The sequence below is a fragment of the Myotis myotis genome, unplaced genomic scaffold, assembly GCF_014108235.1.
Source record: "Myotis myotis isolate mMyoMyo1 unplaced genomic scaffold, mMyoMyo1.p scaffold_m19_p_9, whole genome shotgun sequence".
Classification (NCBI taxonomy): Eukaryota; Metazoa; Chordata; class Mammalia; order Chiroptera; family Vespertilionidae; genus Myotis; species Myotis myotis.
This window is the reverse complement of record NW_023416401.1, coordinates 91,460,184-91,472,801: the sequence shown is the minus strand read 5'-3', so window position 1 is coordinate 91,472,801 and position 12,618 is coordinate 91,460,184. Positions and strand designations below refer to the sequence as shown.

The window sequence follows — 12,618 nt, the reverse complement described above, 5'->3', positions numbered from 1 at the left end:
CTGGGAGCGGCTGACCCTCTCCCCTGGGAGCGGCTGACCCTCCCCTCTGGGTGAGGCTGACCCTCCCCTCTGGGTGTGGCTGACCCTCTCCCCTGCGAGCGGCTGACCCTCTCCCCTGGGTGAGGCTGGCCCTCTCCCCTGGGTGAGGCTGACCCTCTCCTCTGGGAGCGGCTGACCCTCTCCCCTGGGAGCGGCTGACCCTCCCCTCTGGGTGAGGCTGACCCTCCCCTCTGGGTGTGGCTGACCCTCTCCCCTGGGAGTGGCTGACCCTCTCCCCTGGGTGAGGCTGGCCCTCTCCCCTGGGTGAGGCTGACCCTCTCCCCTGGGAGTGGCTGGTCCTCTCCCCTGGGTGTGGCTGGCCCTCTCCCCTGGGTGTGGCTGGCCCTCTCCCCTGGGTGTGGCTGGCCCTCTCCCCTGGGTGTGGCTGGCCCTCTCCCCTGGGTGTGGCTGGCCCTCTCCCCTGGGTGTGGCTGGCCCTCACAGGAAAACCACAGATGTCCACTGTGGGAGAAGGGAGCCCACGCCCATCCCTCCCCACCAGCCCTCCAGGCAAGAGGAGGGCCGCGGGCATCACCCCCTCCCCCCGCAGGTGTTCCATGTGGCCTACGTGCTCATCAAGTTTGCCAACTCCCCGCGACCGGACCTCTGGGTGCTGGAGCGCTCTGTGGACTTCGGCCACACCTACCAGCCTTGGCAGTTCTTCGCCTGTGAGTCTCTCGGAGCCCAGGGCTGGCAGGCGCGTCCCGGGTGGCATTACTGCCCGCTCTGTCACACCCAGCTTCTGTTGGGTCAAGACTGTGGGGGGCGCACCCCAAAGGCAGGTGGGGCTGAGTGGTTCCCTTCCCTGACGTGGGACCAGTTCCACTTCACAGACTAGGCCACGAAGCTCTGGGGAGCTCAGGCACACAGGGCAAGGCCGCTTTCCTGGCCCTGCACCCTCACCCCCCCTCACCCCGATTCCGCAGCCTCCAGGAGGGACTGCCTGGAGCGATTCGGGGTGCCGAGGCTGGAGCGCATCACGCAGGACGACGATGTCATCTGCAGCACGGAGTACTCCCGGATCGTGCCCCTGGAGAACGGCGAGGTGGGCCAGGCGGGTGCGGCGGGCCCCGCGGGGGGTGGCGGCAGTCAGGTGCCGGCCTGACTCCATCCTGTCTACAGGTTGTGGTGTCCCTGGTGAACGGGCGTCCGGGGGCCATGAACTTCTCCTACTCGCCATTGCTGCGTGACTTCACCAAAGCCACCAACATCCGCCTGCGCTTCCTGCGCACGAACACACTGCTGGGCCACCTCATGGGCAAGGCCCTGCGGGACCCCACCGTCACCCGCCGGGTGAGCACGCCGGCCGGGCGCCACGTAGGGGTCTGGGTCACATGGGGGGTCTGGGCCATGTGGGGGTCCTGGTGGGTGGGCCGGGCTGGTGTGGGGGCCTCGACACTCACAGCCAGGTGTTCAGTACTATTACAGCATCAAGGACATCAGTATTGGCGGGCGCTGTGTCTGCCACGGCCACGCGGATGTGTGTGACCCCGTAGACCCTGCAGACCCCTTCAGGTGAGATCGTCGGCTCCCTGCCCACCCCCTTCATCCCCTGCCAGCCTGGGGGGAGGAGGCCTGGTTCTACTGCCTGCCATGTCCCTGGCCCCTGTGAGCTGCACTGGCTGCCATGCTGTGGTGTCTTTCCCATGTGCACAGCGAGGGGAGGGGCAGTGCCCTAGGCCCTGCTGCCAGTGGAGGTGAAGTTCTTGTCCAGACCCCAAGCCCAGGGCCTGATGGACGGGAGTCGCCGTGGAGGCGTCAGCCTGCGGCTGCACATTCCTGTCCTCTGCCAACCCCACAAACACACTCCCTCCGCCCCCCACCCTGACCTTCACCTCCCACCACAGGCAGGCCCAGGGCCTGGACGGGGAGCTGAGGGTGCCGAGCCCCCACAGGCACCCCGCACAGTGCAGGCAGCAGCCTTGGGCCTGAGTCAGCCAGTAAGGCAGGGCCCAGGCGTCTGCATCTTTAACAAGCGGTCAGTAGGTGTGTGCCCTGTACCTTCCTTGCCTCAAAATCACGCAGCCCCCACACCACGCTCTTGGATTTGGGGTCTTCTCTGTGCCTTCTGCTGGGGTTTTATTGCTTTGTCTGTACCCCAATTTATAGGGAGACAAGTGAAGCCCAGACAGCATAGAGGCGAACCCCAAACCAGTCCTTTGCAACCAATGGGTCTAAAGAGGGAGGGACAGGCAGGCCCTGGGGACCCACCTGCTGTCCAGGCTCCCTGCCGCCCCGGGCTCCTGCCTGCCGCTCTCAGGCAGCCATTGCTCTGAGGAACTTGGTGCCAAGTAAGAACTTGTGAGGCCTGGGAGGGGCGCACTGGAAGAGAGGCAGGTCTGCCCTTGCCCACTGGGCGGCACGGGCACTGCACGTGGGCGTGGGCGAGCTCAGCTCCCAGGCGGGGCACAGGGCTGCACAGCGTGCCCAGGCCCAGGCGCCAGCACCCAGCACACACCAGTGTCTCCACTCCCCCTCCCTGACCTGGAAGGTCGTGGAGGCTGCTGCCAGTGTCTGGCTGCTCTGGCTGCCATAACAAAACACCGATCATGCTTCACTTCTCACAGTTTTGGGGCTGCTGGGGGCCACTTCCCGGGTCCCAGAGGCGTCCTCTCACTGCATCCGCACATGGTGGGCAGAGGGCAGGGGACTCTCTGGGTGCTTTTATAAGGACAGTAATCCCTTGAATGAAGGCTCCACCCTCATGACCTGACCACCCCCATAGACCCCCAGGCTGTCTGGGCGTCAGGTTTCACATGGGAACTGGGGGGGACACGTCCGTCTGTGGCAGCTGGTGAGTCTCCCGGGTCTGTGTGTCGTCGCCTACAATGGCTGTTTGCCCTCACTCTTGGGTGAAACTTTAACTGACTGAAATTCTGGCTGAAGGTCATGTCTCTCAACACTTCGTGGTCTCTCGGCATCTCTGGAAGCTTGGGAGAGTCCCCCATCCTGCTCATGTTGCCTGGGCATCTTCTGGAAGTTTCTGTGTCTTGGTGCTCTGCTGGTCCACTCTGGTGTTAAGGGGTGGACATGTTTTCTCTGCCTCAGGACTCATGCTTTTTTTTTTAATTGTGGTTTTTATTTTTTATTTTTTGGTAGAGAGAGGAAGGGAGAGAGAGAAACAACGATCGGCTGCCTCCCGCACATGCCCCAACTGGGGATCAAACCTACAGCCTGGGTGTGTGCCTTGACCAGGAATCAAACCTGCCACCTTTCGGTGCACAGGACGATGCTCCCACCAATCGAGCCACTCGGCCAGGCCAGGACGCAGGCCTTTTGACGCCCTTGGCTGACAGCTCTCTGCCTGCTGGGCTCCTCATCTGCCCCCTTTCTCCTTCTGGAATTCGGTTATGGTTTCCTTCTGTCTCGGGACGTCTGGATCCTCGCCTGTCTCCAAGCTGCCTTCTCCGCTCAGTCTCCTCCCTGCGTCTGACCTGCGCAGCCCACCCATTGAGCCTTAAATGCAGTCATTTTGCTTTTTGTTTATAGGAATTCTGACTGGTTCTTTAGTCACACCACCTATTTTTCTTTTTAATTTAATTTTCCCACCTATTTTTCATGAATTTTAGCTGCCTCAGGTGAGTCTTTAAGCGTCCTCGTTTCAGGTGTCTGCCCATTGCTCCGTGAAGCTTTTGGGTCAGCCCTGTCTGCTGCGGTGGCGGCCCTGCTTCTCTGTGACTCCCGCGTGCCCTGGACCGGGAAGGAGCCTCCAGAGTGGCTTTGTGAGGGCTTTTGCCAAACACGCTGGGTATCACCAACCTGGCACAGCTCTACGCGAATTCCTTAGCTTAGGGGTGCCCTGCCCATGTTGACCATTGGAAAGTCTAACAGCAGCTGCAGCCTGTGGTTGCCTCCCTGCGGCAGATTGTCCTGCCCCCTCTCCCACGCAGGCCCTCCAGGTGTCCCTGGACGCCGAGGGACACCAGTGCTGACGCCCAAGGCCCTGCGGACCCTCGTGGGGACGGGGCTAGGGTGGTGGGATTGGAGCTCTGGGTCATGCACAGCACTGGCCCAGGACCCAGAAACACACAGCTCAGATGGGGCCCACTCTGGCCCCACCTTGGTGGACATATGGCCTAGGCTGGGTGGGGCTTTGGCATGAGTGTCTGCAGGAGGTGGCCACAACCTCCGTTCCCAGCTGCGGCCAGCTGTCCCCTGCCACTGAGCCAACAGGAGCTGCTCTCTAGGACAGCAGGCAGGGTTCCAGCCCTCCCACGGGTGTCTGCCCCCGGCTGGAAGGGGGAGCTGTGCTTGGCCACCTGCCTCTGGGGAGTGCCCTGGACTCACGGGCTTCAGACTGAGCTCAGGGCTGCCTGCTGAGCAAGACCTGGGCTTCAGGGCCTGGCCTGGTGGGGATGGCATAGCTCCCGGCCCCAGGGCTCCGGCTGACCGCTCAGCACCCCACGCACAGCTCACCCACCCGCACAGCCCCTGCGCCTCTGCTTCCTCCTGCTCTTCCTCTGCGGGTCTGAGCCCGCTGTGCCATGTGTCCCACAGGCTGAAGTGCGCCTGCCAGCACAACACCTGTGGGGGCTCCTGTGAGCGCTGCTGCCCCGGCTTCAACCAGCAGCAGTGGAAGCCAGCCACTCCTGAGAGTGCCAACGAGTGTCAGTGTGAGTGCCCCCTCGTGCACACATGCTTCTGCACAAGCTCATACATGCACATCTCTCTGCACACTTACACACTGGCAGTGCTCACTCACATGCACACACAGTGCTCATGGATACACTCACACACGTGCTTACACATACACGCCTGAGCACACACATGTTCGCACATGCATGTACAGTACACACATGGACACAGGTGCTCGCCCGCTCGAGTGCGGACACTCACATGCATGTTCACAGCTGTACTCACACAAGCTTACACACTGACAGTGCCTATGCACATGTGTGTGGTTGGCCACATCTGAGGTTGTCTGGTTTGTGGGGTGTAGCCTGGGGGCCCTGCTGACAGCTGGGTGCCTGCCCTTCCCTCCAGCCTGCAACTGCCACGGCCATGCGGACGACTGCTACTACGACCCTGAGGTGGACAGGCACAACGCCAGCCAGAACCAGGACAGCGTCTACCAAGGCGGGGGCGTGTGCATCGCCTGCCAGGTGGGCGGGGCTCCAAGCGGCACTTGCGGGGTGGGCGGGGCCAGGTGCTGCTGGACCAGACACCCTGGACTCAACGGCCCTCCTCTACCCCCAGCATCACACCACCGGCATCAACTGTGAACGCTGCCTGCCCGGCTTCTACCGCGACCCTGACCAGCCCCTGGACTCGCCCCACACCTGCCGTCGTGAGTGGGGTCAACCTGGCTGGGGTGTCCTGGGGACGGGTGGCTGGGAGCAGGGTAGCCCAGGGTCCCCGGCCCCCTGCCTCCCCGGGGCCCGGCCACAGCTCTCCCCCCACTGCCCAGATTGAGGAGAGACTGCCCGTCCTGGGCCCGAGTCCTGGGCTTGGGTCTCATGACTCCCGGCCCCCACCCAGGTTGCAACTGCGAGTCAAACTTCACTGACGGGACGTGTGAAGACCTGACCGGCCGCTGCTACTGCCGGCCCAGCTTCGCGGGGGAGCGGTGCGAGGCGTGTGCCGCCGGCCTCGTGGGCTTCCCACACTGCTACTGTGAGGGTGCTGCCGGGGGCGGGCCGGGGGCCTCTGGTCCTGCCTCCTCCCTCCATGTGCTGAGCCGACCTGGCTGACATGCGTGTCTCCTCCCCAGCTGTGTCCGCCCCCCGAAACTCCTCCGTGGCACAGGTGCAGCAGGCCGGACAGATTGTGAGTAAGTGTCGCTGAGGTCCCCGCTCCGCCGGTGCCCCTGGAGCAGGGGGCAGGAGGGCCACACAGAAAGGTGGGATATTCACTTTAGTCACATTAATTTGGGTTCTTTTCATTTTATGCGAACAATACACATTGATGCTAGAAAACCGTCAAAAATCTAAGTAAGCTTACCGTCGAAGGAGACATTCCCCGCGTTGCAGCCCCTCTTCGCGCCGCGGGACCTCTGGGCATGCACACTGGCGTTCACTCACACGGATGTGTGCTCTGCCTCCTGTTTCAGAATTGCGTTCCCACCCACCGCCACCCTGCAGACGTGTCGCTTCTCGTCCTGTGTCACACAGAACGATGTAGCGTTTCTTCAACCAACACGCAATTGCTGGGGTTTTAGGCTCTTTCCAATTGTCTTTTTAAAAATAATGTTCCGGCCGAAACCGGCTTGGCTCAGTGGATAGAGCGTCGGCCTGCGGACTGAAAGGTCCCAGGTTCGATTCCGGTCAAGGGCATGTACCTGGGTTGCGGGCACATCCCCAGTGGGGAGTGTGCAGGAGGCAGCTGATCGATGTTTCTCTCTCATCGATGTTTCTAACTCTCTATCTCTCTCCCTTCCTCTCTGTAAAAAATCAATAAAATATATTTAAAAAAAAAATAATAATAATGTTCCGATAAACATCCTTGCAGCTCAAGCTTCCCATAACTCCTCAGTTCTTCTGTAGGAAGGTTTCCCAAAGAGGGTTCTGCCCAGGCTGGGGCGCCAGCTGGTTCTCAGGGTGAAACGACCTGCCAGCGTCAGGCGTTGGCACACGCATTAATCAAGTCACTGCTTTGGGACACAGCAGGTTTATATTGACAGCCTGGTCCTCGCCACGGGCGACGCTCCTCCGCGGGAGCATGTCTGGGATGGGGACCTGTCTTTGGCTGAGGGCACGCCACAGTCTCATCTGCAGGCACCGTCCATTCGTGGCCTCGGCCGTTATGAGGAAGGCTGCAGGATCGCTGGGGCCAGACAGCTTTCCCAGTTAGCGTTTTCATTTTCTTTGGATAAATTACCCGACGTGGAATCACTGGGTCAAATGGCAGATCCATTTTTAATTGTTTGAGGACCCCCACACTGTTCTCCACAGTGGCTGCGCCGTCTGCATTCCCTCCAGCAGGGCACGGGGGCCCCCTTTCCCCCGCATCCTCGCCAGCACTTGTCGTTTGCTGATGTGTTGATGGTAGCCGTCCTGGCAGCTGTGAGGTGGTACCTCACTGTGGTTTGATGTGCATCTCTCTAGTGATTAGCGATGTGGAGCATGTTTTCATATGTCTCTTGGCCTCTGTATGTCCTCTTTGGAGTGGTGTCTATTCAGGTCCTTGCCCAATGGATTATTTGGCTGTGTGTTTTTTAATCTTCACCCGAGGATATTTTTCATTGATATTTTTGTTGTTGTTGTTAGAGAAAGAGAGAGAAATCCTGGCCAGGGCTGTTTGGGTTTTTTATTTTTATATTGAATTGTATGAGGGGTTTTTTTAATACATATTTTTACTGATTTCAGAGAGAAAGGGAGAGGGAGAGACTGAAACATCAAAGATGAGAGAGAATCATCGATCGGCATGCCCCCTACTGGGATTGAGTCCACAACCAAGCATGTGCCCTTGACCGGAATCAAACCTGGGACCCTTCAGTCCACACGCTAACGCTCTGTCCACTGAGCCAAACCGGCTAGGGCTATGAATTTTTAATATATCTTGGATATTAGCCCCTTATCAAATGTAGTGTTTGCAAATATCTTCTTCAGTTCAGTAGGTTCCCACCCAAGCATATTTCACTTTTAACCTGTGAATTATATGACAAATTCTGTTAACATGGACCCGCCATGAACATAAGGCTTCATTAGCGAGGCTGGTTGAAAGGGTTCTTGCCTGTTTGTGCCATCTTGCTTTGGTTTGTAAGTCGCCTTGTAAAGTACTTGGAAAGGGGTTCACAGGTAGGCACCCTTGATTGGGAATCAAACCCGTGACTCTTGATGGTCTATTTTTATTCTTTCTTTCTCTTTGCCCCTTCCTTCATTTGACTAACAGAAGTGCATTGAGTCTATTGCTGCTTTCAAAGGACAGCCCACGGCTGCAGCACAGGATTGGGCTTTTCTCTGGCTCATGGGGGGCAGAGGTCTTGCTCCCTTACATGGACGTTTTGGAACTAAAACCTCTAATTCCTTCTCTACCCTTCCTTGTGGTTTATTACTGTTTTTGATAGCTTCTTGAATTATTTCTTTACAGGAAAACGTCTAAAATGTCTTTTTGGATGTTGTAACTGGGGGTGCTGTTGTCATCCAGTGGATGGAGGGAGGCTAGGGGTGTACAAAATATCATACAATGCCCAGGCAGCGTGGCTCAGTGGTTGAGCGTTGACCTATGAACCAGGAGTTCACGGTTCGATTCCCAGTCAGGGCACATGCCTGGGTTGCAGGTTCGATCCCCAGAGTCGGATGTGCAGGAGGCAGCCAATCAATGATTCTCTCTCACCATTGATGTTTTTAGTTCTCTCTCCTTCTCCCTTCCTCTCTGTTATCAATAAAAATATATTTAAAAGAAAATAAGAAGAGTACATCTTAAAAAAAAAAAAAAGTATACAGTGCATAGGACGGCCCCACCCCTCTGATAGTTGTCCAGCCCAGAATGTCAGTGGTACTGAGGTTGAGAAACCTGGGCTAAAGCTATCAATTTGCCTCAGAGTATAACTTTGGCTAGGTGTATCCCACAAGGTTGATTGTTGTGTTCTCACTATTGCTTTTTTCTTTTTCTTTTTTTTTTTTAATTAAATCTTTATTGTTCAGATTATTACATTTGTTCCTCTTTTTTCCCCCCATAACTCCCCTCCTCCCAGTTCCCGCCCCACCCTCCGCCCTCACTCCCCACCCACTGTCCTCATCCATAGGTGCACGATTTTTGTCCAGTCTCTTCCCGCATCTCCCACACCCCTTTCCCCCCCAAGAATGGTCAGTCCATTCCCTTTCTATGTCCCTGATTCTATTATAATCACCAGTTCATTCTGTTCATCAGATTATTTATTCACTTGATTCTTAGATTCACTTGTTGATAGATGCATGTTTGTTGTTCATAATTTGTATCTTTACCTTTTTCTTCCTCTTCCTCTTCTTAAAGGATACTTTTCAGCATTTCATATAATCCTGGTTTGGTGGTGATGAACTCCTTTAGCTTTTCCTTATCTGTGAAGCTCTTTATCTGACCTTCAATTCTGAATGATAGCTTTGCTGGATAAAGTAATCTTGGTTGTAGGTTCTTGGTATTCATCACTTTGAATATTTCTTGCCACTCCCTTCTGGCCTGCAAAGTTTCTGTTGAGAAATCAGCTGACAGTCGTATGGGTATTCCCTTGTAGGTAACTGAGTTTCTTTCTCTTGCTGTTTTTAAGATTCTCTCTTTATCTTTTGCTCTTGGCATTTTAATTATGATGTGTCTTGGTTCTTGGTGTGGTCCTCTTTGGATTCCTTTTGTTTGGGGTTCTCTGCGCTTCTTGGACCTGTAAGTCCATTTCTTTCACCAGGTGGGGGAAGTTTTCTTTCATTATTTCTTCAAATAGGTTTTCAATATCTTGCTCTCTCTCATCTTCTGGCACCCCTATAATTCTGATGTTGGTACGCTTGAAGCTGTCCCAGAGGCTCCTTACACTATCCTCGCATTTTTGGATTCTTTTTTCATTTTGCTTTTCTGGTTGGGTGTTTTTTGCTTTCTCGCATTTCAAATCATTGACTTGATTCTTGCGCTCCTCTGGTCTGCTGTCGGGAGTCTGTATAATATTCGTTATTTCAGTCCGTGTATGCTTAATTTCTAGTTGGTTCCCCAATATAACATCGAGGGTCTCATTAGTTTTCTTGTAGACCTCATTAAGTTTATTGGCGGCTTCTAAACAGTTCTTGAGAGACCTTAAAAGTGTGGTTCTGAACTCTATATCTTCCATTGACAATTTTGTCCTGTGTCTTTGTCTCCGCATTTTGTTATGCTTTCTTGGTGCACCCCCTAGTGGTCTTTGTGCACAGTCTTGTAGTTAAGCCTTGATTGTTGTAGCTAATACCAGGAAGGGTTTGACCTCCAGGCCAAGTGGCTGTGAGAATCAGCTGTGTCTGCAGTGAGAGAACTTCTGTCCTCTAGGGAGGTGCTAATCTAGCCTTTGCCTGAGGCTATCTGGCAAATGCCTCTGAGCAGGGCTTGGGCGGGGCGGGTCGCACAGGATCAACAGGGTGGGCCGGAGAGAGCAGTTATGGCGGCTCTCAGTCCTGTCCCCAGGGGCTCTGCCTCTCTGAGTCCCAGCACCCGCTGCAAACCTCGGAGAGAAAGCTGCACTCGCTCTGACCGAAGCCAGACAGTCCTGCTTCTCCCGTTTGAGTCTGGGTCCCTAAAGACTCGCCTGTATCTGGACCTCAGAGTCTGCGACTCCCTCCCGATTGAAAACGCCAACCGCGCCCTCCGCACCTCAGAATTTGACTTCAGCACTGTGCCTCCTCTGAGTGTCCGTATGCGTTTCTCTTTCCTCCTAGTTGTAGGACTTCCACTCAGCCAGCGTTCCTGTGGTTCTGGGTGATGTCCATTCCGTCTTTTAGTTTCACTTTTGAAGTAGTTGTTCAAGGCAGCAAACTCCGGCGTTAACCTAAGCTGCCATCTTGGTTCTCCTCACTTTTTTCTATATACTCGGTCATTTCAGTTTTTATTTGCTTTTGACCAGAGTTCTTAGAAGCATGTTTGTCATTCTTGGTGGTTTGATTTTCTTTCTGCCCCCTTTTTTTTTAAAAAAAAAATCTCTTTATTGATTTCAGAGAGAAAGGGAAAGGGAGAAGGAGATAGAAACATCAACAATGAAAGAGACTCATCGATCGACTGCCTCCCACACACACCCCACACTGGGGATCAAGCCCGCAACCCCAGCATGTGCCCCAACCAACCAAACCATGACCTCCTGGTTTGTAGATTGACACTCAACCACTGAGCCACACTGGCCAGGCCCCTGCCCTTTTTTTGTTGGTTCAGTCCTTGTTTGACTACATCATAGTCAGATTCAGTAGCCTGACGATTTCTGCTTTTTGTGTTTGAAATTTAATATTTTGTTTTTTACTGTTTTGGGTTGTTCCATGGACATGTGGCAGGAACACGTGTTCTCTGTGGGATACAGATCTCTGTGTGCACCTGTTCCCACACGCGTGTTAATTATGCTGTTAAATCCACTCTGTCCGAGCGAGGTTTTCGCCATTCTGAGAACAGCCTATTCAGTCTGTCTCTATAGGAGTCTGGTTTTGCCAAACCCTTGAAGTGTTGGTAGTTCATTTGGCTTTCTGCACCTTAAGACCATGTTTATTCTGTTCTTAGTGACTTGGGTTTGCTGCCTCTCTTGGGGTGAGGAGGCACAAGTCCACTTTCTCAACACACACCCCTTTTGTCCCCATTAATGCTCGTGGCCTTGGATGGCGTCCCTCCTCTGCACGCTCCCCTCTCTCCGCCCGCACTGGCCGCGCTGCGTCATCAGCGTCGTTTCTGTTGAGTAGTCCAAGGTGCGTCCTTTCAGGAGGACGGACCGGATTGCCCTTTTAGAGCCAACCTGGTGCCTTAGGGTTTTGTCTCGGACGGGAGTTGGCCTGGTACAGGGGTGGTGGCGTGTCTCCTTTCTGCTTAATTTTTCCTCTCTTGCCTTTGCTGGTCAAGCAACCAAACATGTTTTGGATTTGGTTGGTTGGTTTGTGTTTTCTTCTCCGAGGGTTTGTAAATTCTGGTCCATGGTCACCCTTATACTTTGGACAAATATTGAGCTGTTTTTCTCTCTCAGTAACAAAATCTAAATTGTACGTATGGCCCTCTTTTTATGCACAAGTTAACACTTTAACACATTTTTTCTCCTTTCTTCCTACCCCCGGGGTTGCTCAGCGTTGGCCTGCACACCGCAGGGCCACGGGTTTGATTCCTGGCCAAGGGCACACTCTGGGTTGCAGGTTTGATCTCCGGCTCCAATCGGGAGGCAACCAATTGATGTGTCTACATCAATGTCTCTCTCTCTCTCTCTCTCTCTCTCTCTCTATCTCTCTCTCTCCCCTTCCTTCATCCCTTCCACTCTCTCTAAAAAGCAATGGAAAAAATATCCTCTGGTGAGGATTAATAACAACAAAAAAGACTAGAATTTTCTCCTGGCGTGTCGTGATTCTGAGTTTAAATGTTTTGTGGTTGTGTGAACGCCCATGGTTGACTTGGTGTCTACATCACAAACGACTAAGAGTCCACGTGTGTGTCGTCACCTCATCTCGTCACTCACCAGTTTTCCCTGGAACATGACTTTCCCTTCTTGGGATTTTTATTGTCATTTATTTGTTTGACTTAAAATTTAAAAATATATTTTTTCAATTACAATTTTCATACAATATTATGTTAGTGTTGGATGTCCAACATAGTGGCTAGTTGTTTATACACCTTACGACGTGATCTCCCCATAAGCCCAGAGCCACCGCCTGGGACGGGCTTTCAGTCTGGACGTGTGCAGAGTAGAATGTGCGGATCTGGGCTTGTGGGGAAGGGAGGCCTCCCGCGGAGGGGCCGGTCGGCAGGGCCTCTGAGGCCTCCGTCCTGCCCCCACCCAGGCTGCGACTGCAACGCCGGGGGCACCCAGAACAACGCCTGCCAGAAGGACCCGCAGTTGGGACGCTGCCTGTGCAAACCCAACTTCCAGGGCATCTACTGCGAGCTCTGTGCCCCAGGGTTCTACGGCCAGGACTGCCACCGTGAGTCCAGCCCATCCCCGTCCCCGTCCCCGTCCCCGTCCCCCCAGACCCT

The 12,618-nt window shown here is 54.6% G+C and overlaps 1 protein-coding gene across 1 annotated transcript in view; it reads left to right on the top strand.

Annotated features, from left to right (window-relative positions):
* The window catches only part of LAMA5 (laminin subunit alpha 5), a 51,492-nt gene that overhangs the window by 13,986 nt on the left and 24,888 nt on the right, over positions 1 to 12,618 (top strand). The window contains exons 3-12 of the mRNA XM_036323531.1: positions 590 to 707; positions 966 to 1,084; positions 1,162 to 1,332; positions 1,457 to 1,554; positions 4,537 to 4,652; positions 5,023 to 5,141; positions 5,236 to 5,326; positions 5,518 to 5,652; positions 5,750 to 5,809; positions 12,426 to 12,566. Coding sequence (XP_036179424.1) covers positions 590 to 707; positions 966 to 1,084; positions 1,162 to 1,332; positions 1,457 to 1,554; positions 4,537 to 4,652; positions 5,023 to 5,141; positions 5,236 to 5,326; positions 5,518 to 5,652; positions 5,750 to 5,809; positions 12,426 to 12,566 — 1,168 coding nt within the window. The remainder of the gene's footprint in view (positions 1 to 589; positions 708 to 965; positions 1,085 to 1,161; positions 1,333 to 1,456; positions 1,555 to 4,536; positions 4,653 to 5,022; positions 5,142 to 5,235; positions 5,327 to 5,517; positions 5,653 to 5,749; positions 5,810 to 12,425; positions 12,567 to 12,618) is intronic.